Raw genomic sequence first — 25270 nt, forward strand, 5'->3', positions numbered from 1 at the left:
CCGTTTGTCTGGGTTGATTTGCTTAATAATTTTACTATTGGCCATCTAATACTGCTCAGTAATGTAACTATTGTCAATGATAATTACACCTTGGAGATGATTTTTCTTCCATCAATAACCACCACTTCAAAGTCTATATGGCCACAGTAAAATAGCTTCATCAAAATGGAAACCCATCCTGCCACACTAAAAATGTTGAATGGAAAAGAGAGAGGGGAGGAAAGAAAGAAGGAGGGAGTGAGAGAAGGAAGCATAATAGCAGATTTTCAAAAGGACCAGCAACCACAAGAAGGGTTCTGCGTCTTCCCCATCCACTTCTCTGTTTCTAGTCCTGGAAAATCATCCGAGTGGTTCCCCTCTTGGTTTTCCACATGACTAAACCCCACGGGTCTCATCTAATCACACTTGGGACCGCCTGGCTGCCTCTGTCCAGTTCCCCTAGAATCTGCAGAGCCCAGCAAGGGCGCAGACCTAGGCATACCACTCACCCCCTCCCACCTTCCTTCCCCCACACCCACGCCAAGGAGGGTGCTCACTGGAGGCCAGGCCAAGTACAGGGCTGGCCTGGGATCTCCAGACCTCACAGCATGGAAAGGTCCTTCCAGCTCCTGGCCTGTCTGGTATGCATCGTTCTGATGGGTGAGTTTGCCACTCTTCTCTCTGGCCCATGCTTGGAACAGAATAGATGCTCGCAAACGCTTAGGTACAGTCTTCTTGCGAGCAGGGCAGCCAGATTGCCTGAGTCTCTGGGCCTGTGGAGAAGGAAGGGCTGTGCTTTGGGACTGTGGAGACAGAAACCAGAAGTTCAAGTTCAGGCTTTGCCTTGGGTTCCTGGTGACTTGACACAGTGCCCGGACATCTCTGGGCCTCAGTGTGTCCACCTGCAGAAAGGCCACCTGCCCTACTCTGCTGTGAGGATCCAGCAGGATAACGGGCCAGTTCTGCGGAAGACCATGAAGGCTCTGACAGACTGTAGGTGTTGCTTTGCATCTTGATTAATGGGCACAGCCGGGGGAAAGTGAGGGGAGGGCACGTGGCTGTTTGGAGTAGAGGTGGGGAACACCGCAAGTGATAGAGGGAATCCTGAGCCCCCAGCAGGCACCCCAAGAGGGAGTGGGAACTCATTGTGGCAGCCTTAGGTAACAATGTTGTCAGTCACTTTAGCTCAAGGAGTTGATGTCCCTGGGAATAGTGTTTCTCAAATGGTCGTCCTGGGCCATCTGCGCCAGAATCCCAGGGGAGGCAGGCATTTGCTAAAATGCAGATCCTCCAGGAATTCCCACCGAGGCTCAGTGGGTTAAGAAACTGACATAGTATCCCTGAGGATGAGGGTTTGATCCCTGGCTTTGCTCAGTTGGTTAAGGATCCGATTGGGTGTTGCCACAAGCTGCGGCAAAGGTCAGAGATGTAGCTTGGATCCAGCACTGTTATGGTTGTGGCTATGGCAAACTTCCATATGCTGCAGGCGTGGCCCTAAAAGGAAAAAAGAAGAAAAAAGTCCTTCGGCTCCTACAGAATGAGACTACGTCAGGGGTAGGGCCCAAGAATCCACATTTTCACCCATCTTCTTGGGTGATTCTAATGCACAATGCAGGTGAAGGGCCCCTGGAATAAATGACAAAGGCCATCCTCATAAGCCCGTCTCTCCAGGTCCCAGTCCTCTTCTGGACTCCAGCCTGAGATGCCCCTCTGGTGACAGTGCTCCTGGACTCAGTGTCCAGGCCTCCATATTCACAGCCCACGGCTGTCACCCGAGTCACATGGTGACAGCACCAATACCAATACTGTTGTGTTCTGAGCAGTTAGCCAGTCCTTGGGTGGAGTCCTGTCTCCATGACTAGATTATAAATTCCCACTCCTCAGGCCCTGAGTCCTTCCTCTCTAGGCTTCTACATGGAGCAGAGTCCTGTTAGGGGCAGGTTTGCATAGTAACAGCACAAGCCTAAATAGCTCTTGCTAAGTACTGGGTACTTTAGTTAGTAATTCATCATCATCCTATAACAAAGGAATTATTATATTCCCTTTCCACAGAGAAGAGGCGCAGAGAGGTTCGATGGGTGGTGAAGCTGGGGCTTGAACTTGAGGGTGTGTGGCTCCAGGCTGGACCACCACCACCTCCCAACCCCAGGCTGCCCACTGTCTCACCCACAGAACCTTGTGTTGGGGGCTGATGGGGCACAACTTTCTTTCCCAAGTTGACCTAACTCAGCTGTCTTTCTGCATGATTTAGGGCTGGGTCCCCTGTAGAGGGTAGGGTTACAGGAGGTGACCTGCCCACATATGGAGCAGAGAGAAGGGTAGATCAGGACATGAGTAACTCAGACAATGCTGTAAATCCTGGCTCCACTCTTCACTAGCTGTGTGGATCTCGCAAAGCAGTTTGCCTAACTTCTCTGAGCCTCAGTTAAAATGGGGTGCCAGCCAACTTGTGAGGTGCTGTGAGGCCAATTAGATCATGGGTGGAAGTGCCCAGCACAGTTCTGTCACTCAGCAGTGAAATGTTCCTGAAGTCACATGGCTTCAAGGGATGTCAGGTTTGGGGGGTTTTGTTTGGATTTGGGGTTTTTGGTTTTTTTTGTTTTGTTTTGTTTTTCTCTCCTGCTAAGGGTCAGCGGCTATGAATCAGTAAAAGACAAAAAGACTTAGAGGAAGCATGAGCAGTCACATGTTCAAGTACAAACCCCAAACCGCACAAATGCTCCAGTTCCACATCATGAATCCTCAGGGAGGCGGAGCACACGCAGGCACTATGGCAGCTGGCTCTGGTGGGATCCCTCTTCCCATGCTGGCTGGCAGTCGTTCACCACTGAGGCCAAGAGGTCGTGAACTAGGGTGAGCAGCATTCCCCTTCCCGAAACCTCTTATCTGGGAGTCCTGCCTGGTGGCAACGGACCTGGACAAGAAGCTGGAGCCAGAGGGGCTGCAGGTCACTGTCCTGTCCTTGTCCACTTTGAGCACGGGGCTCAGGGCTGGCCCTTGGAAAAAGGGAAGGGGGAAGAATTCATCCAGGAGACCCCCCCCCGCTTCCATTTTCTATGCCTACTCCCTCATGCCAGCACCATCCTCCCACCCCAGCACCCAGCACCCAGAGCCCTGGGGCAGCCCCTTGTCTCCCAGAGGCCACACACTCTCCCACATCTTTCCCTTCTGGCTTCCCCCAGATCTGCTTTTAAAAATCAGGAAAGATCAGGGAACGAGTGGTGGAAAGAACAGTAGTCTGGGAGCTCTGGCTACTTGGTGACCTTGGATAAGACTTCAGGTGGTCCCCAAATCTCTGATCAGATGGTACAGCAATCACAGTAGCTGTCATCCTCGAGGACTATCCATGTCAGGCCTTTGACGGGTGGCTCACTGACTCCTCACCACAACCCTGCAACATGAGGACCCTTGTCCTTGATTTAGGGAAACTCAAGGAAGTGACTTTGCTGGGTGTCAGAGCTGGATGTGACCTGGAGTCTCCTGAGTGCCACCCCAGCCTAGTGCCATGGGTGGTGAGCCTGGGACAAAGTGTGGAGCTCAGAGGACCTTATGCTACTTGCTTTGAACCAGGGCAGAAAAACCAGCTGCAAAGGCAAGACAAACCGCAGCCATCACCCAATAATGTAGGGGGCTTATTTGGGCTGTGGAAAAAGGTCAAGGAAAACTGGGTATAGGAGGAAATGAGGATTGAATGAGCCGGCGTACTTCTGCTACTGTGGCTACTGTGGCCAGCAGATGGGACTCGGAAGTCCCTGTGCAGGAGGAAGAGGTGTGCAGGGAGCTGGGATCCTGGGCACGGATAGGTTGAATCAGAACTCCCAGGAGTGGTCCCCTGAGGCGGACACTGGCCCCGAGCAGGCTCTGCCTGTGGCTCTGTGAGCTCAGGTGAGCCAGCGGGTCCAGCTCCACGACCAGGAGATAGAGAGGCAAAGGCCAGAGGGAAAGGAAGGACAACTTGAAGCCAGAGAGCTGTGGGAATTCACCTAAGATCACAAAGTCAGGGCCAGTCTAGCCAGGACCACAGCCCCACATGGACCCTGAGACCCCTATCTGAAGGGCGTGCCTCTCGTTGTAATTCAGGTCATCACTGAGAGCTTCTGTTTCACTAGCCTGCAGCAGCATCGTGATGCTTTGTGGCCCTCTGTGTTTACTTCTCCTCCAAAAGTTCCCCTCTATGCTGCACTTTGATCGTTTCGATCCTGAGTCGTCTCATTGTTTTTCTGAACCTTCCTCCCAGACCGAATGCCAGTCATTGTCTTCTGGTGCTTTCAATGGACCTACAAACTGAAGACACTTTTTAGCTTTTCAATATGCATTTCCCTAGGCTGCAAAGCTAAGTAAACAAACTTGTTAGAATCGTGTACAAATGAATAACCAACAGTGGCTGAGCAATGGCCAGGCTGTAAACACATGAGCAGGCCACTGACTGTCATTTTAACTATATCCCCAACACCCCATACAGTGCCCAGCATGTGACAGACCCTCTGTAAACATCTACTGAGTGAATAAGACATGAATCAGAAACTAGCTTTCAGGTGAGTTAAGGACAAGGCCCGCCTTATTGCTTGACGCAGGGTCTAATGTGCCAGGTTGAACCAGAGATGGTGTGGTGTCTGATAGCAAAGTCCTGGCACCCGCCCCCCTGCCCTGCCCCACTGCATCACCTTGAGTTGGCCTTCGTTTCAATGTCTGACCCCCCCCCCACCACTGCATCACCTCCAGTCCACTCTCTTTGCAGGACTAGTGTAGGAGGGAGATGACAACACTGAGCATCTGCTGAGTGTGAGCACTGTGCAGGTGGCCTACACATGTGACTTTATTCCATCCTCAAGCCTAGGAGGAAAGGACTGTGTCCCCCATTTTACAGCAGAGGACCCTCAGACCTGGGACATTAAGAAACTCCCCCAGGAGCTCCTGTTGTGGCTCAGTGGGTTAAGAATTCGACTGGGGAGTTCCCGTCATGGCATAGTGGTTAACAAGTCCGACTAGGAACCATGAGGATGCAGGTTCTATCCCTGGCCTTGCTCAGTGGGTTAAGGATCTAGTGTTGCCATGAGCTGTGGTGTAAGTCGCAGATGCGGCTTGGATCTGGCGTTGCTGTGGCTGTGATGTAGGCCAGCAGCTGCAGCTCAGATTCGACCCCTAGCCTGGGAACTTCCAAATGCCATGGGTGTAGTCCTAAAAAGATGAAAAAAGGAAAGAAAGAAAGGAAAGGAAAGGAAAGGAAGGAAGGAAGGAAAGGAAGGAAGGAAGGAAGGAAGGAAGAAGGAAGAAAGAAGGAAGAAGAAAGAAAGAAAGAAAGAAAGAAAGAAAGAAAGAAAGAAAGAAAGAAAGAAAGAAAAAGAAAGAAAAGAAGAAAGAAACTCAACCAAAGATCTCCCTTTACATGAATAAGCCTAAAACAGTTCCAAGTGACACATTGGGTGCTTGATACAAGTGACATTGTCACCCACATCCAGCTGTGCCAAAGCTGAAATGCTCTTCATTGCACTGAGTGGCCCACCACTGAAGGGAGGCCTTTTGGACAATGGGAAGAAGGTGGGCCCCCTGTTGACCCCTGGAGGTTGACAGACAGATGAGAGGCAGGGAGAGTGGAGACCCTACAAAGACCTGGGACTTTGGTTCCAGTTCAGGAGCCGCCCCTGCCCCGTCCTAAAAGACATGTGGAGCTGCCAGAGGGAATGGTAATATTACAGAAGGCTGGGGCGCTTGGATTCCCGCCAAAGCAAATGCATTTGTTCCCTGAGCAATTCCTGTGGGCCCTCCCACCCTCACCTCAAGTCCCCTGGGTGGACACATCCAAAGGTCTCTGTGTGAAGGTGAGTCCAGGTGCCCGCCTCTTGGAACACCATCCAGCAGGTAAACAGGAAACACAAATCTCCCCCAAACGGGAGCCAAGACTGTCACACTTGGTGAAAGGGCCTCTGTGTGCCCTCTCTGCTCCTAGAGCAAAACCCAGCCACTGAGGGAGTAGCCCCAGCCTGTGATTTGTACCACATGCCAGGATGTTCCCAAACAATGCTGTCATCCTCTAGCAGCACAGAGTCCAGGGACAAGGCCAGGACATGCCCCAGCAAGATGGAAGCCTTGGCTCTGCTTCCAGTTGGCCAAATGACCTTGCCAAGTCCCTTGGGCTCTCAAAAAGGGGGCTAATGACAGCACCCCATGCATTGTGGTGCATATGGAATACAATTAGGAGTGTCGCCCAACAAGCCCCCAAAGCACCGTCTGCTCTGCCCCCTTATTCTGTCATATCCTGTACCTCTATGCTGATGTCCGCGCCCCAGCTTTGCCTTTTGCCCAGAAGTTGCCTTCTCTTCCTCAGGGCTTAGCAAAACCTCACTCCTTTCTCAAGGCTCTGTGGATGTGGCAGCTTCTCTCTCACGGGGGCCACCAATCAACTCCTGCCTGCCTAGTGTCCCAGAGCCTCTTCCCCTGGCCCCTACCCACTTCCTCCCACCATCCTGGCCAGCCTCCCTTCTCCTCTCTCACAGAGGGCAATTCAATTCAACATCCACTACTATGGGGCAGACACGTGCCGCACAAATATGACCCCCCATTCATGGTCCCTGCCCTCCCAGAGCTTCTGGCTGCCTGGACAAGACACACAGTTGAACGGGCAATGCCCATAGAGAGGAAATATCTCTGCCAGCCCTGGGGCATGGGAAGGGGCGCCAGACCCAAACTTGGGGCTCAAAAATGCCTTCCCACTATAGGATGACTCAGCAGAAGTCTGCAGATGACTAGGAGGGAGCTGGTGAGTGAAAGGGGCCGAGGACACATTCAGACAGAGGGAACATTGTCACTGTCCCTCATTAAAGCACCTGGCAAGGCAGAGCATAACTACCTGCTCATAGGTCTGTGAGCTCCAATAGGCTGATAAGCTATTCTGTTGCTCCTGGCAACCCCCGCCTCAGTGCCTGGCTTGGAGTGGGGAGGGGTACCATCAGCGGTCACCAGCCAATGAATGCAACAGCAAATAATCCCTAAGGAACAAGCGCCTGGTTCCTTGATGCCTGTGAGGCATCAGGTGGTTGGAGGAGGCTGAGGTCACAGGGGGTGGGAATGCAGGGACTAAGCCTCAAGACTGGGAGAAGTTTTTGCAGCCAGAAGTACTGACAGAACCAGCAAAATCTTCAAAAAGAGTTTCTCAAGTTTGGAACGAGGCCCTTTGCTTATTAACGACTGAGCAAACAAGCCTCTACTAGGGGTAAATGTCAAGTCCCCTGCTTGATTCCAAAGCCTAATTCCACTTACCCAGAAGAAAGAAGATTTGGCTTAGAAGCAGGTTGTGTGAAAACAAAATAAACAAACGACCTTGTGGTTTTGTTTCATTACCAACTCAGTGCAATCCCAAAGTGAGGTTTCATATGAGGCACAACTCATACAACCCAACATATTCATATGCACACTGCCTGGCCCAGCACAGCCGGCATGGCATCCCTGGGGCCCCTGAGGTCAGGACATCACACTACAGGGAGAGAACCAAGTGGGTGGTGAGCATGGAGAGAGGTGGGTGAAGGACTGGGCCCTCCAGAGAAGGTCCGAGGCCCAAGAGGGATGGGCTGTTATGCTGCCTCCTTGCTTTGTACAAGTGTCTCTTGACACTTGTGCCAACAGAAGGAAAGGCTTGCCGGGTCCAAGATAGCCACAATGGGATCCCAGAAGGGCCATCATGGGGAGGGGATGGGAACCCTCCAAAGAGTGATGGCTGTCGGGTGGGGGTAGGGGGGCAGGAGACCTTGGCTCTGAGCAGGAGAATGTCCTGACACGTAGATTATTCACAGATGGCATAGGTCCCCCAGAGGATGGTCTGCCAGCTGTGGGCTGAAGGATGAGTCGGAGTTTCCCCATAAAGCAAAGAGCCCTGGACTTGGAGTCAGAAAAGCTGGATTTCCCCCACCTTCTGCCCGTGTGACTCTGGGCCTTCATTTCCTCATCTATGACAATATCTGCTCTGCCTTCACCCCCAGGCTGTTTTAAGGGTTATGTGAAAGAACTGGGTAAATTGCAAAGCCCTTTGGCAATATAAGGGCTGCTATATTATTCCCTGTAAAGATCCCTTTCATGAACTGCACCCGGGCACTAGATAGATGCAAAGCCTGCCCTCTTCTATGCCCCTCTCCTTGAGGAGGCACACCCCTGACCTGATCCTCCCAGCACTGACTCCCATCCACCCACCCCCTCCCATCCTGTCCACCCCTCCCCCAAAGCAACACACATATGCAACAACACAGGCAGTGGCTTTCCAGCTCTCCATAAGCTGGGGACAGAGTGCAGCTTCCAGACCTTAGCTCAACCATATTTCAGAGGCTCACAGAATAGGAGGTGAAGGGAGTTCCTGCCATAGTTCAGCCTTTAACGAATCTGACTAGCATCCATGAAGACGCAGGTTTGATCCCTGCCCTTGCTTTGACCCTTGTTAAGGATCCTATGTTGCTGTGCCTGTGGCATTGGCCAGCAGCGTTTCAACCCCTAGCCTGGGACCCTCCATATGTTGCTGGTGCGGCCCTAAAAAGGAAAAAAAAAAAAAAAAAAAAAAAAGGAAATGAAGAAACTTGAACCCAGGGGCACTTGTGCAAAGCAAGGAGGCACCATAGCAGCCCACCCCTCTTAGTCTCTCAGCTCCCTGTCTGAACACTGGGAAGCCCATTTGGGTTGACCTGGATTGTAGAGACATCTCATTTACCAACTCATTGGATGCAAAACATACTGCCCCCTCCCAACGCTCCAGTTTCCCCTCTGTAAATGGGAGTATTAGTCTCCTTGGATAAGTCCCAAAGTTCCATGCCCTTAGTGCACTAGCGTGCCACTGCAGAATCAGGCAGTCCTGAGCTTGAATGTCAGTTTTGCCTCATCCTAGCGGTGTGACCTTAAGCCGTTACTCTACCTCTCTGCGCCTCAGTTTTTTCACATGTAACCTAAGGATAACTCTGCTTACCTCTAGGATCATTTGTGGAAACTGAAAGAGACACTACCGGGAACTTGCTCAACACAGAGGTGCACAGTAAGTGCTTTTATTATTATCACCAGTGCGGGGGAGAGGTTTTGGGACTGTATGCCCACAGGATCGCAGGGCGTTTCTGCAGCAGGGCAGGTTTTGATGGGGAAGAGGCTGGGGTCACTGAACCTGTAGCTGAGGTGGGACAGCCTCGAGGGAGGCAAATACTCCCAGAGAAGTAGAGGGAGGGTCCAAGCTCTTGCAAAGTCTTGAGAGTTAAGTCCCCCGGGGAGATGCCTCTCCAGTCCTGAATGGATTTCCAGACTCCCCCTACCCCCGAGGGGAGGGAGCGTGCTTCCTAAGTCCTGGGGTTTCTAGCTCCTCCCGGGATACGGGCAGAATTGACAGACCCCCATCTCTTCGCCGCCTGTCCACCCGCCCACAGGTGCGCCGGCGCAGCGCTGGTCCATGCAGGTACCGGCGGAAGTGAGCGCGGCGGCGGCGAGGCGGCCGTGCTGCCCTGCACCTTCACTCATCCGCACCGCCACTACGACGGGCAGCTCACTGCCATCTGGCGCACGGGCGAGCCGTACGCTGGCCCGCAGGTGTTCCGGTGCGCGGCGGCGCGGGGCAGCGAGCTCTGCCAGACTGAGCTCAGCCTGCACAGCCGCTTCCGGCTGCTTGGCAACCCGCGCCGCAACGACCTGTCGCTGCGCGTGGAGCGCCTCGCGCTGGCCGACGACGGGCGCTACTTCTGCCGCGTCGAGTTCGCCGGCGACGTCCACGACCGCTATGAAAGCCGCCACGGCGTCTGGCTCCGCGTGACGGGTAAGCGCGGCGCTCTCCCCGACTCCGCGCCTTCCCGCGGTGTCCGAGGCCTCTCTCGGTGCGGGCTCTGTGCTGGGATCGCAAGGGGTACAACCGGCCCACCCTTTCTTCTGGACCTAGAGATGGCTACGCGCCATCCGGGAACTTGTTAAAAATGCCCAATCCTGGCCCCAGGAAGGGCTGGGTGGGGCCCGGGCTGCGCATTGCAATAAAGCTGGTAGAGAGGGAATGTGCCCCAGAAGCTATCAGACTTGGGACGCGGGGGGCGGGAGGCACGAGGAACGATCGTTTTAAACACAGCAAGGACTGCGATGGTCTTTGTGCCCTGAAAGGGGGTGCACACCACGTTCCCAGCACTTCGCTAGACCTTTGGCATAAATATGTGGGAACCAGGATCCTGGAGTGTTGCCTCTTAACACTGGCTACGCATTGGAATGTCCGAAGGGGCTTTAAAATAAAAAAATAAACCCAGATCCTGCAATTTCCGCTGTGGCTCAGCGGTAAGGAACCTGACTGTATCCACGAGGACACAGGTTCGTACCCTGGCCTCGCTCAATGGGTTAAGGATCTAGCCTCGCCCTGAGCAGCGATGTAGGTCACACAATCCACTAGAATCCTGCGTTATTGTGGCTATGGTGTAGGCTGGCAGCTGCAGCTCCTGTTGGACCCCTAGCCTGGGAACTTCCATATACTGTGGTTGCAGGATGTGGTCCTAAAAAGACAATAAATAAATAATCCCAGATCCCTTGTGGAGGGCCCAGGAGTTCTGGGTTGAGTCTGGCCCAGTCAAGAACCTCCCATGTGCTCTTGGGCCGGCCTGGGACGCCTCTCTGAGTGCATTCCAGGCTCCTGGCACGGTCAACCTCAGCCCCACAGTCCACTGATGAAATGAATCCCTTTCAACTCCAGATGTTGGGGAGGCTGTCTGGGAGTGGGGTGTGGGGAGGTGCCCTTGAAATCACTCCAGCAGACTGCCCTCAATCTGTGCTACCACAAGAACAACGTTGAGTGATCACTTTAGCACCCACAGGCATTAACTTGTCAAATCTCAACAGCCCTGTAAGGTAAGTGATCCCTGTTTTACTCATGGAGAGACTGAGGCACAGAGCGGCAGAATAACTTGCCTAAGGCCACACCTGTACTGGGACCGAGGCAGCCTGGCACCGGAGCGCCTTTTTTTTTTTTTTTTTTTTCTCTCTCCCTATCCCACCCCAGCTCCCTCCTCCAGTTCTCCCCCTAGGGGACTGGAACGGCTGCCCATGCCTTTGCCCTTCCCGTTGCTCGTCGCTGCTCTGACCGCTCTTTGCTCTCTCCCCCGTCCCCCCTCATCCCCCTCGTCCCCGTCGTCCCCCTCGAACACCGCCCGCAGCGGCCCCGCGGATCGTCAACATCTCTGTGCTGCCAGGGCCATCGCACGCTTTCCATGCGCTCTGCACCGCCGAAGGGGAGCCGCCGCCCACTCTCTCCTGGTCCGGCCCGGCCCTGGGCAATGGCTCGGCCGTCCTGTCGGGCCCAGGTGAAGATCACGGCCACCAAGTGACCGCCGAGCTGCCTGCACTGACCCACGACGGCCGCTACACGTGCACGGCCTCCAACAGCCTGGGCCGCGCCGAAGCCAGTGTCTACTTGTTCCGCTTCCGCGGTGCCTCAGGGGCCTCGGCGATCGCCCTCCCGCTGGGCGCGCTCGGCCTCAAAGCGCTGCTGCTGCTCTGCGTCCTGGCCGCCCGCGCCGCCGCCGGCCGCCGCCTGGGTGAGTTGCGCCCCGGGCCAGGGTGGGTTCGAGGGGAGGGTGGGGCTCTCCTCCAGGCTGACCACCTGGACTAACACAAGGAAAACGTCTTGTATGCACCCGTGCGTCATCTCACTTTCCTCTCCCTGCATCAAGCCCAGGAGGTGGGAGCCAGCGTGAAACCACTTCCCAATTAGGAAGCTGAGGACAAAGAGATTCGGGAACTAGCTTCTAGCCTAGAGTTACAGAGATAGTGACCCAGACAGCTCTGGAGCCCATCCCTAAGGGCTCTGACCACACACAGGCTTTCCATTATGGTACAACAAGCATTCTGAGCACCTACTCCGTGCTGCACAGGTGCTGGGAATACACAGGTGAATGTTCCCCGCCCTTGAATGGTTTGCTGAAGAGTAAGTAGATAATTGCTGTCTGCAGGGGAGGAGTCCTGTGGGCCCAAGTACTGCAGAAGCCCAGAGTATGTGAGCCTTACTCGTGGGGCATCTGGACAGAGGCCAGGAGGGAAGGCTTTGCACAAGTTGGGGGAGGCTAAATCAAAAGCAAGAAGCAGGAGTGAGCTGGAAAAACAATCAGCTAATAGTATTCCTAGCAGGGGAAAGAGCATGTGCAAACTGTGGGAGCTTGAGCTAGAGGCTGTCTTCAGAGAGCATGGTCACCCCCTCTCTACTCTCGCTAAAACTGGATGGGAGTTTGCTCTGTGGCCCAGAGGACTTCCCAGAGCCTCTCAGACCACCCAGGTCAGCAGCAGCAACCTCAGATTCTCCTAGGATGAAATCCAAAATTTGTCACAATTGCCTTTGGCTGCCATCTTTGCTGGGGCCACACTGGCTTTCTTGAGGAGTCTTCAAACGCATCAGGAATTCTGTGTTTCAGGAGCCTCAGAAAAGGTCTTCCTGTTGGGTCCACTCCTCATTCCCCTCCTTGGTCACTCATCATCTTTCCAGGTAATTACTTTGCATCCTGCAGGCTAGCTGTTCTGTTCAGACCACTCTCCACAGAGGGGCGGGGTGGGTGGCAGGGCTTGTAGGCTTGAGGGCACCATGGAAATTCATGCCTTCTCTCTCTGTTCCTCACACAGAGCACCCGGTCATGCAGGACACCCCACCCCGGTAAGTGAGCAACCCCACCTCCACCCTGCCCGGCCAAGGGGTGCAAGTTTCTGGGGTGGGGGCTGGGAGATGAGAAGAAAGAACAGGCAAAGAGCCAGGGCCAGGGTCCCAGCCCTGATCAGGGTATAGACCCTCCCTGCAGCCTTCCAACACCCTCTCCTTCAGTCCACCAAGCCTGACCAAGCCACGCTGACCTGCTCCCCCTCCCCCTCCCCACTATGTACCAAGTATTGACTGTGGGCCTCACACTAGCATTATTTCCCAGACTGTTCACTAACCACTGAGCCATGGCAGAAACCCCTGTGCAAATTCTTCTTTGCTAATTTACTACCACACCAAGGCAACTAAATCAGAAAGCTGACTGATGTTCAAATATTTATCGAGCACCCATACCAGGCTCTGTTTTGGAAGCTAAAGTTACAGCAAAAATCACCCACTTCATGGAGTTCCTGTCGTGGCTCAGTGGTTAACGAACCCAAATAGTATCCATGAGGATGTGAGTTTGATCCCTGGCCTCACTCAGCGGTTAAGGATCTGGCGTTGCCATGAGCTGTGGTGTAGGTCACAGACGTGACTCAGATCCCAATTGCTGTGGCTGTGGCGTAGGCCAGTGGCTACAGCTCTGATTCAACCCCTAGCCTGGGAACCTCCATATGCTAAGGGTGGGGCCCTAAAAAGACCGCAGGAGAAAAAAAAAAAATCACCCACTCAGATAACTCACACCGTAACGTGAAGAATTTTATTTTATTTTTATTTTTTTGTCTTTTTGCCTTTTCTGGGGCCACTCCTGTGGCATATGGAGGTTCCCAGGCTAGGGGTCTAATCAGAACTGTAGCCTACACCACAGCCACAGCAACGCGGGATCTGAGCCGAGTCTGCGACCTATACCACAGCTCATGGCAACACCGGATCGTTAACCCACTGAGCAAGGCCAGGGATCGAACCCGCAATCTCATGGTTCCTAGTCGGATTCGTTAACCACTGAGCCACGATGGGAACTCCACATGAAGAATTTTAATAAAACATCAAACAAGAGGTCTTAGATCCTGAAATAAGAGCTGTGGGGGGAAAAAATAGAACAATGAAGTAGAGCCCCAGGCCATTGGGCTGTGGCTGCTTTAGACCAGGATCTTCTTTCCGAGGACACTGAGGAGAACTGAGGTGGGTGCCCAGATGGATAAGGAAGAATTGGGGGGTGCAATCCAGGAGGAGAAGGCCCTAGAAAAGCTCAGGGAGAATCAGGCAAGGGGCGGGGAAGGCAGGGCTGTGGGATTTATCCTGAGTGTGATGGGAAGTCACTGAATGGTTTTAAGCAGACAGGTGACCCCAGGTGAACAGGGGTGGGGGCCAGGAGACCTGTGAGGAGCTGTTGACCAAGGCTGCAGCTGGCTTGGCTGCTTGGATGGAGGTGATGATAGTGGAGGTGGGGAGATGGGGCAGACAGAGGCAGTACTGGTCAGAGGACTGGGAGGGCAGCACAGGCAAGGGTGGGAGCCAGTAGGTCTGGAGCTAAAACCCTGGGTTCCACTTAGCTGAAGATGAGGAGAGGAGAGACGGGGCCAGTGGTGAGGTCTCTCAAGGACTGTGTTCATTAGGTTTGAGGGCCCAGGAGTCAGGAAAGCTGTTGGAACTCAGTAGGTCTGGCCCTCAGAGGTGATATTTTGTTTGTTTGTGGCTTTGTTTTGTTTTGCTTTTTTTGTTTTGCTTTTTAGGGCTGCACCCTTGGCATATGGAAGGTCCCAGGCTAGGGGCTAAATTGGAGCTACAGCTGCCAGCCTACACCACAGCCACAGTAACGTGGCATCCAAGATGTGTCTGTGACCTACACCACAGCTCATGGCAATTGCAGATCCTTACCAGGGATCAAACCCACATCCTCATGGATCCTAGTCGGGTTTATTAACTGCTGAGCCACAAAGGGAACTCCTGTTTTGGGGTTCTTGTTGTTTTGGTTTGGTTTTGATTTGGGATGTGGGGTTAGCTCTCCTGTGGCGTATGGAGTTCCCAGACCAGGGATCAGATCTGAGCTACAGATGCAACCTAAGCTTTGACAATGCTGGACCCTTAACCCACTGTCCCGGGCCAGGGATCCAACCTGCATCCCAGTGCTTCCAAGACATCACCACAGTGGGAACTCCCCCAAAGTGGTTTTTGAAGCCACAGATGAGATCTCTTCCAGAAGACAGACACTCTGGTCTGGGATGCTGTCACCCGGGTGGTCCCCTGCCAGTTCAGAAAGTTCTTCTGCTGCCCTGCCTCCAACCTCCAGTTACTCTCCAGGCCCTGGTGGATGTAGCCCCAAGCCCATCTCATCCCCATTTCTGCCCCTTCCTGGGCTGTGGGCAGTCAGGGACCCCCTCGTGTTTGAGTGATCAGCCAACTTTCTCCTGTCCACAGGCCCCAGGCACAGGAGTCCAATTATGAAAATTTGAGCCAGATGAGCCCCCGGGGGCCACCAGCAGCCATGTGTTTACCGTGAGGAGCCCCTTGGCCATCAGCATCCTCTGGTCACCATGAGGAGTGAAGACCTTCAAGAGGCTTGGTGGGGCCTGCCTGCTCTGACTCCCTGGCTCGTGGCAGCCTTAGCCAGGCAACACCCCAAGGGGGTCAGGACCCTGTTCAGAGGCTCAGAGGCCTCCTACCTGGACATCTGTCTCAGAGCCCCAGCAATATTTGTCAATGAGGCAGCATTTTGAAAGTGTGTTCTGTGCGTGTGTGCAAGCATGAGCTTGAGCGTCACATGTCCGGAAGGCTCCTCTCACCTTCTCTTATCTAGAACATCAAGATAAAGCAGGTAGAACACTGGTCAGAGGAGGCCAGTGGCCCAGGCTCTGCCCTGGCTGTCACCAACTTGCTGTGTCAACCAAAGCACCTTTTTTACTTCTCTGGATCTCAATTCATCTATGGTTGAACATGGACATCTGGCTTAGGGCTGTGAAGGTCTGAGGAAACAGTGGATGTGAAGGGACTCTGGGAAGTTCAAAGCCATCTGCAGACGTGAGCAGTGAGACCCAAGGCTCGTCCAGGCAGAGCACCCTTGGGACCTTCAACCTTAGACAAACGCAGCACCCACACCGGCCTTGCTGGGAGAAGGATTCCAGAGGGCAAGCCTGGGGCTGGGCCGGGCCACCCTGGAGTCTCAGCAACATCAAATTGACAAGCGCCTGGTATCCTGCCCCCTGGGGTCTCCTCTCTCCACCTCTTGCCTGTCAGCTGCTCTGCCCTCCTGGGACATCTGGGAAAAGGAAATGAAACACCCATCACTTCAAAGCATTTGGAATCCAGTGTTGTGAAGGACTGAAAGCCAGGAGATGGGAAACCAAGCCTGGGTGTCTGTGGATAAAGCAGCTGCAGCTCTGAACTCTTTTTTTCTGGCCACACCCGCAGCATGTGAAAATCCCCAGGCCAGGGATCAAACCCAAGCCACAGCAGTGAGCCAAGCCGCAGGAGTGACAATGCTGGATCCTGGACCGTTAGGCCATCAGGGAACGCTAGCTCTGAACTTTTGACCACCTGCATCTTCCCTGGATTTTCTCAGGCCAAAAGCTCTGGCAATGCCCCCACTTTTGCTCAAGTGCTGCCAGACTGACTTCAGGGTGCTGCCTTCTGTCCTCACACTTCAGTGCACTTGATTGTTTTAGCTCCTGCCATCTTTGGGGGCAGGGAGAGGGGGAGGAGGTGTGTTTGGGACCCTGAAGAGCTCGCAAGAGGAAAGGGCCACAGAGATAGGGGACTTGAGGCATTGGGAACGAACTTTCTTTCCTTCAGGAATTTTCCAGAAGCTGCAGTGGTAACTAGAGTCACCTGGAATGAGCTCAGTGTCCTCTCAGATGGTTTCTGGGGACGTGATGGCCTGAAGCCGAGGGATCTTCAAAAATTATTAAGCAGGGCAGTGGGTTACTAGGTTCCTCTCCTCACCTGAGCCTTCGCCAGGGCAAGGGGGTGATGGCTGCTCCTGTTAACTTGGGATTCATCCAGGAGCCTGTCTGAGCTGTTAAGAGGTCAGGGGAGTTGGCATTTGTGCCTCTTTGTACAGAGATATTCGGGGGCATCAGGAAAGGACACAGGGCTGGTGTGTCAGAACATCTGCCTGGTCTTCAAGGTCAGTTTCACAGCTAAGAAAAACGGATAGGAATTATGTCTTATTCACCTATTTTGTGCTAGCAGTTGGGCCAAGTGTTTGGGGATATCGAAATGAACAGGCATGTGTATCAGTCAGGCTGGGCTAGGTCGTGCTGCAGTAACAAACCCCAAATCACAGTGGCAGAGAACAGTTAGGCTTTCTTCTCTCCAGAGCTGCATGCTTGTCCCAGATCAACATGGGACTTTTCTCACTGTACTTAGGGACCCAGGCTCCCAGGGATCCACCCTCTCCAGTGTGGATTGCTGGGCTGGAGAGGAAAAGAAAGCTCTAGAGGGTCTCCCACTTGTGATCATAGTTCAGTGGCCAGGACTAGCCACATGCCTCACTGCCCTGGAGAGGCTGAGCAGCGGGACTCCCACACTGTACATGGAAGGAGAAAAACACCTGGAACAGCCCTGACGATTCCACAGGAAGACTCTCTAGGGGTTTGCAGCCAGTGAGTGGCGGGAAACCATGTAAGTGCATCAGTATTCTGAGGATGCTGTGGGAGCACATAAGGAGGGGCAACTGAGCCCGTCTTCAGAAGGCTTCCTGGAGGTGGGGATATGGAGATGGTACACGTTGGCCATGCAAAGCGGGGAGGGTGTAGGTTGGTAGGTAAGGAAAAAAGTCATTCTGAGTAGAAGGGACATTCTGAGCAAAGGCCAGGAGGCAGGACACAACATGCCGTGTAAGCAGATGAGGGCTGCTGGGTAGAGGCAGGTGAGGCTGGAGCTGAGGCTGCTCCCCAGCAGGGCCGAGCAGCTGGAGGGAGTCGGGACACCCTGCACTGCTCAGCATGGCTGCTCTCACCCCTCAACCACCACTCCTGCTCCAGACCCAGGACACCCAGGGGCTAGGATTTCCACCTCTGGACCCTGAGCTCTCAGAGGAGCATTTCCCTGATGGGTTCTGAGGATCACCTGCATCAGGAATAGCTGGGGAGCTTTCTCAACTCACGCTCCATGGTGGTTCAGTGAGTTAAGGATCCAGCATTGTCACTGCTATGGCTCTGGTTACTGCTGTGGTGCGGTTCAATCCCTGGCCCAGGAAATCCCACATGCTGCAGACATAGCCCAAGAAACAAAACCAAAAAATGATTAAAGTATAGTTGATTTACAATGTTGTATTAATTTCTTCGGTACAGCAAAAGGACTCAGTTATACATACTTTTCCATTATAGTTCATCACAGGATATTGAACATCAATCCCTGTGCTATACAGTAGTACCCTGTTGTCTAAATTTTAGGTTGTTAGACCTAAGTGCCAGGCTGGAGGCAGAACCAGCCCGGGACCTCCAACTCTTGGTCCGTAAGGTTTCTCCAGCCCAAAGGCCCTGTGACTGGCAGGTTCGATCCCCAGCCTGGCACAGTGGGTTAAGGCTCTGGCATCGCCCTGCAGCGGTGGAGCAGGTTGCAACTGCAGCTCGGATCTGATCCCTGGCCTGGGAACTGCATATGCTATGGGCCGCCAAAAAGGAGGAAAAAAAACAAAAGATATGTCTGAATGCAATGAACGTGAACACTAAGGAAGAACTCCCTGGCACCCAGGGCAGACCAGGGCATAGCTTGGGTCACACTGCCACCCTGGAAGCTTGGCTGCCCTCTCAGAGGGGCCCCACCCCCACCCAGTTATGCAGTCCGTAAGGGCCTTTGTTTGGCTTTGGGTAATTTTCCTGCCAGAATCACAAGCACACTTCAGATCTCAGCTCTCTGGAGCGCTCTGGGATCACCTGTCCACACCAATTCTTAACCTCCCACATTTTAAATCTTCTTTGAAACTAGAGGCCTCACCCATTGTGGTAAAATATCACAGAATATACTCTACCCATTACAAGCCTTCTAATTTCCCATTTTTCCTTTTGTGATTTCTAGATGAAAACACTTGCCAAAAATAAGACATCCAGAGTTCCCAATGTGGCACGATGGGACTGGCAGCATCTCTGAAATGCAGGGATGCAGGTTTGATCTTCAGCCTGGCACAGTGGGTTAAGGATCTGGTGTTGCCACAGCTGTGGAGAGGTCACAACTATAGCTCAGATCTGATCCCTGGCCTGGGAATTCCATATGCCAGGGAGTGCCCAAAAAAGGAAAACAAAATGATTAAAAGAGAAAACAAAATGATTAAAAGAAAACAAAATGATTAAAAGAGAGAGAGAGAGAGAGAGAGAGATCCACCACACATAGATTAAATTTAATCTGGTTTATTTGCAGAATTTTACTTAATTTTACTCACTTCTTCCTGTGTCTCATCAATACATAAAAACTCCTTTGCACAAGCATGTAAAATACCAACAATGAATAAGAAGTGAATATTGCACATTTAATGACCAAAATAAGTTGTGGTCTTTAAAGGCCACACTAGGCATGTGAGAGGGAAAAAAAAGAGTTGAACACATTTAAGAAGTATTTGCTGCCACTTGAGTGATTTAAGCCATTGAAAGGAAAATAAATCCTAACCCTCAGTGCTCAGGAGATATTACATCTGTACATTAAGAAATAAGAGTTACAATGAACAACATTCCTTACTGGTTTCTTTACCCAAAATAGGGTCAGTAGTTTAATTTTTTTTTTTCAAGTTATAGTCATCAGAAATCGGGAACCTATCTAGACTGAAGGCAATTTCAACCATAGCTTCTATAAAACACGTAATGCCTCTATAATCTGAGAAGGTCACCGCGGACCAGGACAAGGTCAGTCTTAGCACCTGGCTGGAGGCCAAGAACTTATCCAGCACAACCCAGATGCAAATGGAAGATCATGGGAGGGGGCTTTTTTTCTTGAAGCAACATGCTTATTTTCAACGTATTAACTCTCTACTTTGCTTAATAAGACAAAGTTAACTGAGTGAAAATTGTTTCAGCTACTAGCTTAAAATAAGCTATACAGTTGGTCCAAAATGCAGAGCAGAGGGTTTTGAAGGATAGGTACAAAGTGCCTTATTTTTGGACCTACCACGTAGGCAGGGGATGAGACCACGCTCAGGCACCAAGTGATGGCAGACCAACGTCTGGAGCTTGACTCACCACTGCCTGTGACAACCAGACTCAGCTCAGGCACAGCTGCTGAGAAGAGAGGCTGCCACGTGTCCAGGGGAGCGAAGTTTGCTGCTTGACGCACACTCGTGTGACTAATCCCCAAGGCAGAGACCAGGCCCAGGGCATGAGATGTAAGGAGGTGAACTCTGCTAGCGCCTGCAGGCCAGCTCCACCTTCCACGTGCGCCCTAGGTGCCTTGTCTGTGTCACCCACGGCCTGGCCCTGCTACTCCTGGGCACTGGCCCTTTTCTAATAACATGGGCTAATTTAGGGCAGCCCTGTTAGACATCGTACAGGAAGAGGACTAACTAAAGGTTGAATTTAGCCTGAAGAGGACTCTGACGGGCAGAGTCAGATGTGTGATGAGGTAAGAAACGTCTATAGTTCTGAGGGCTGTCCTGAGGGGCAGGGGAGCAGCTCCACCAGAGCCATGACCCGTGTTACCAGAGGCCAGATTCAGCTCAATATAGAGCAGAACTACCAAGGCTGCCTGGCTGGTCCATGAGGGCAGGGCCACTGGGCACAGGAAAGGGCAGAGGAGAGGCTGGAGGATCAGGGCTGGGATCCCTGCCCATCAGATGAGCTTTAATGCCCCTGCTCCCTTCAAAGTCATGATGCTATGGCAACTACTTTCTGCTCCAGAAGAAATTATTAAGGTTAAAAATCTAATAGGAAACTGCATCACCTTCACTCCAAAGGAAGAAAGGGTGTGGACACTCTAGTATAGTGGACACACTGAGTGGAAGAAGGGGCTGGCACTTCATTAAAGCGAGGCTGAGCTTCTCTGGGAGTTTTCATTGTCTTGACTCAGCTTCCTCCACCTCAAAGAACTGAGCGACTCAAGCAACCCCCGGAGGCCAACAAACTGATGATGAAACAGCCAGGTTCTGCCCAGGAGCTTCGACAACATGTAGGGTGGGTTCTGACTCCTGCCAGGCTGAGCAAACATGTCAGCAGGACCCCCTCCCTCTGCATCCTGCCTCCAGTTGAGAAGAGAGATCAGGCAGGAGATCAGGTGGTCCAGTGTGCCTCTCTGACCCATCCTGTGTGAACCTCGAAAACGTAAGTGGAGAGGTTCCCCCTGCGGCTCGGTGGTAACAAACCTGACTGGTATCCATGAGGACATGGGTTCAATCCCTGGCCTTGCTCAGTGGGTTAAGGATCTGCCGTTGCCATGAGCTGTAGTGTAGGTCAAAAATGCAGCTCAGATCTGGTGTTGCTGTGGCTGTGGTATAGGCTGGCAGCTGCAAATCCGATTTGACCCCTAGCCTGGGAACCTGCTGCAGGTGCAGCCCTAAAAAGAAAAAAAAAAAAAAAAAAAAAGAGTGGAGAAGCAGAGAAGTGCTTTTTATCAAGTATTCCTTTCTGAACCAGGACCCGCTGCTGGCCACATGTGGAACCATCTACACTAGTCAGCTTCAATGCTTGAGCAGACTTGGTCTTACTGATCCAGGTGTCTACCTACGTGCATCACCAGTAATTGTCTCAAACTGGCCCTGTGCTCTCTGGAGGTGACTATTTTTCCAGTAAGGCTCATTATCCCTGAAAGCCAGTGGGCACACTGGTCTGTTCTTTCCCAGGAGACTACAGAAATATCTGTGACTTTAAAGCAATTTCTTAGCCCAGAACCTCTCAGAGGAACCTATGCTGTGAGCAAAGCTTCCACTATTAAGCATAAAGAGGAAGCACTTTTACTAACCATCTCTGATGACCAAGCTAACAGTATCAAAGAAAACACATGACATCAGGCATACAAATCTACAACAACTTTAACAACTGGAATACCTTACAAGATAGTGTGATATCCCTAAAAATCAGATGCTTACCCACTACAACCAAAGACTGATTTATTTTTATAATTTTTACAGAGTAAATACATTATAAATACTATAAACCTTCAAAAATTAAGAGATTAAACATAACTTTCTTTAAATGTATGTACTACCACTCAAATTTTTCACATTCCAGGATATCAATAATTATATCCTCCTCAAAGAAAACGGCACACAAAATATTTCCTGCCATAAAATCTTTTTTGCTTTGTAGGGCTGTACCTGCACGGCATATGGAGGTTCCCAGGCTTGGGGTTGAATCAGAGCTATAGCTGCTGGCCACTCAATGCAGGATCCAAGCCGCATCTGCAACCTACACCACAGCTCATGGCACCACCGGATCCTTAACCCACTGAACGAGGCGAGGGATCGAACCCGAAACCTCGTGGTTCCTAGTCAGATTCGTTTCCGCTGCGCCACAATGGGAACTCCTCCTGTCATAAAATCTTTGTTGCCAAGTCAGCCATGGAATTGTTCATAGCTTCTAAAATGTCCTTATATACAGCATGGGGAAGATGACTGATTTTGAAAATGGAGAGAAGCTCCAAGGAAAGCTCTGAGATGTGCCCCTCAGAGGCTACCCAGGAGGATCTTCACCAGAGCAGGTCCGTGGGGCAGAACTGCTGTGTCCCACTAAAGAGGGTCAGAGTAAAGAACAGTTCCTACACACGTCCCGGGGTCAGATAAGCGCTCCAAAATGATATCTGGGAAGAGATTACCATTCAGTTAATCTATACCCCGGCCCCCCCTCTAAGTGACTAAGACATTTTTAGGTAAATATCCTTGGTTATAAGTAACTCATAAACCAAAGACACATTATGCCAGCTGGACAAACAAAATCAATTTTGAGCCGACAGAATTATGAATATGATGGTGGAAGTCAAAGTGCTAATTCCTGGGGGAGGGGGGATGACAAGAGTAAGAAGATGGCAGAAAGGCATTCCCGCTGTGGCGAAACAGCATTGGCAGCGTCTCTGGAGCACTAGGATGCAGGTTTCATCCCTGGCTCGGTAGAGTGGGGTTAAGGATTCGGTGTTTCCGCAGCTGTGGCTCGGATCTGATCCTTGGCCTGGGAAGTCCATATGCCACAGGGCAGCCAAAAAAAAAAAAAAAAAAAAAAAAAAGCAGATGGCAGCAAAACAAGGCAACACTGCAGACGGCTTTGGTAATGAATGAGCTGGTAACAGAAGGCACATGGCAGTAACAAAAAGCCAAATTTCAGTGAAGTCTCCGGACCTGACCCAGTTCCCAAGGACCAGTGTTTCAGCAGGTTTGCTAGCTGCATTTGAGCTTAAACAGGGAGTGAAGAAACAGGCAACAAAGACAGAATCGATTCTCAGTGTCTGTCCACAGCGGGACCTGCAGATATCAAACTTAGTGTCTGGAAAGAGTGCAAATGTGGATTTCTCCAGGAGCCAGGTAAGTGACGTGAATGAAGGAGCAGGCTGGGGAAGGACCAAAGGATGTTGTGTCTACAGTGAACTGGAGAGGATATGCCCTGGCTACACTCCAACCCATGGGACCAAACAAAACTCATCTGTGCATGACATGCTCTCCACAGACTGCCAGCATGTGCCCCCGCCCCCAACCCCATGTCAATGGATGGCTCTTCTGCATAAGGATGGCGCTTCCATGGCTGGATGGAAACGGACCTGTCACCATCTCTGCTGCCCACTATAATCAGGATCAAGTGGTCACATTTTAGACAAGGACTCCCTTCAATATAGCATTCTTATCTCCCTCCTGAGAGAAATAATATCATACTTTCAAACTGGTGTATTTCCCCACATTTGAGAAATGTAGAAATTTTCACAGCTTTTTTCACCCTGAGGAAACACAACTGGGGTGTAAAAGTGAGGGTTAGACATGATTCCCAAAGTAGTTAGATCTGGCACGGGAGCCTCGAGCTTTAAATCAAATGGGAGAAGACAGAAATGGAGACACAGGAAAGAACCCCATCCTGGGGTCTCACAGGACGACTGGGATCTTATGAATGGCTCTCTACCCAAGTAAAATTTAGTAAGTTCTCCTGTTGGATGAATATAAAAACTACAAAGTCCCTGGAACGTTTTAAGAGCTAAGGAAACAACACATACACATGTGCACATGCACAACAGGATTCTCTAGTGCCCACCAACTTGCATCTAGGTCAGCTAACTCATTGGCCAAACTGCGGTGAAAACTGAGCAAAGTTAATCTGTGCAACAGCAAAGGTAAATGTAAACGTAAACAGCAACAGGGTACTCAAGAGCCTTGGTGGGACTATCCATTACTATCGTATGTTGTCCAAATAATGCACTTCTGGATAGAGGCAGTTCACAAGAAGAGCCAGGAAGCTTTTCCCATCTTGGAGGCAGTGGCCAGGGTGCTTTATAAATTTTGTGGCTTGTGATATCTGATCTTGGTATTCCATGTACTGCTTACTTGATGTCAAGGATTCAAGAGCACTCAGGGCCTAAAAGATATGGAAGATGGGAGGGTTAACCACACGGATACATAAAACATGACTGCGGCAGGGGTAGCACACCAATCCTCGTCATCCCGCACAACTGTGAGCCTAGAGGGAAGCCTGCAGAACTGGAACTAGAAGTCTCAGAGGCACACACTGATCAACCACAAGCAGAAGGCGGCCAGCAGTCCACGCCACTCAGGTGTTTGCTGCCTTCCACGTCCAGCCTTCCCTCCTCCTGACCTGTGCTGTCTCCGGACCCCTCCCAGCAGAGAGCCGCCACTGTGGCCAGGCTGGTCTTCTTGCCTTGGCCTCCTCCCCCAGCATCTGCTGGATCCCCTGCTAGCTCTCTTCCTGGAGCCTCAACTGAAAACCACAGACATCAGCCACCTGTGAGACTTGTTTTAATTAACTGTTCAGTTTGTTCTCCAGTTACAAAGTAGTGTCATAGTAAACAACGTAATGAGATGAAATTCAGAAGAAACCAGTGGCTAAATGCTGCTGAGGGTAAACGACAAGGGCGTTCTATCAGCCAACAGAGAGTACAGATCAAGTTGCTCTGGCTTCCGCCCAACAGAAACGGCAAAGTTATTCCTCTGCTTCTCTTCAGGAATAAAGAAAGAAAGGCATTCCTTGGTTCTACAATTTTAATTTTTCCTTCCTTCATACTGGGAGAAGAGAAGAGAAAGACTATACTTAGGGGGGAAAAAATCAGAGCAATGGTTCCTCGGCAAGGCAAGTTTTGCTTTCCCACAATATGAGCTCAGCCACTACCAAGATTCTGAATGTGAACTGTGAAGTCCCCTGTCCTTTCCCTGTCATTTACGGGGGCATCTGCCGTAGCAAAAGATCTGCTTGGCTCAGTAAATAAGGAGGGAGAAGATTTCATTGTGGATGGTAGGCTCAGAAATACATTACTTGATAATTTAAGAGAGAAGTTTTGGTGTTGAAGATAAACAACTGACAGGATTTGGGTACCAAATGAAATGCTGTATGAACAGTTAATCTAAGAGCAAGAATCAGTAGGGACAGGCCCTCCCACTAAGCACAGTGTCCATAGGTCTCTCCCTCCCTCCCCTTTCTTTTTGTTTTTTAAAGAATGGTCTACTTTGACAGTTTGCCTAAGAGTAATCATTTTAGAAAAAGACGACTTCTGGGAGTTCCTTTCGTGGCTCAGAGGTTACCAAGCCCAACTAGGATCCATGAGGGATGCAGGTTCGATTCC

The 25270-nt window shown here is 51.5% G+C and overlaps 2 protein-coding genes across 2 annotated transcripts in view; one reads left to right on the forward strand and one right to left on the reverse strand.

The window, feature by feature from the left end:
* On the forward strand, window positions 244-17811 carry SIGLEC15 (sialic acid binding Ig like lectin 15). The gene is given in 7 exon segments (XM_003121417.5): window positions 244-639; window positions 8927-8986; window positions 9366-9413; window positions 9416-9748; window positions 11118-11498; window positions 12574-12604; window positions 15002-17811. Coding segments are annotated over 7 exon segments (1203 nt in total). The 5' UTR covers window positions 244-371; the 3' UTR covers window positions 15084-17811.
* The window catches only part of EPG5 (ectopic P-granules autophagy protein 5 homolog), a 123016-nt gene continuing 116660 nt past the window's right edge, over window positions 18915-25270 (reverse strand). Inside the window, 1 exon segment of the mRNA XM_021092525.1 lies at window positions 18915-24051. Within this exon segment, the coding sequence (XP_020948184.1) occupies window positions 23869-24051 (183 nt within the window). The 3' untranslated portion in view covers window positions 18915-23868.

This window comes from Sus scrofa, chromosome 1 (genome assembly GCF_000003025.6).
Source record: "Sus scrofa isolate TJ Tabasco breed Duroc chromosome 1, Sscrofa11.1, whole genome shotgun sequence".
NCBI classification, from domain to species: domain Eukaryota; kingdom Metazoa; phylum Chordata; class Mammalia; order Artiodactyla; family Suidae; genus Sus; species Sus scrofa.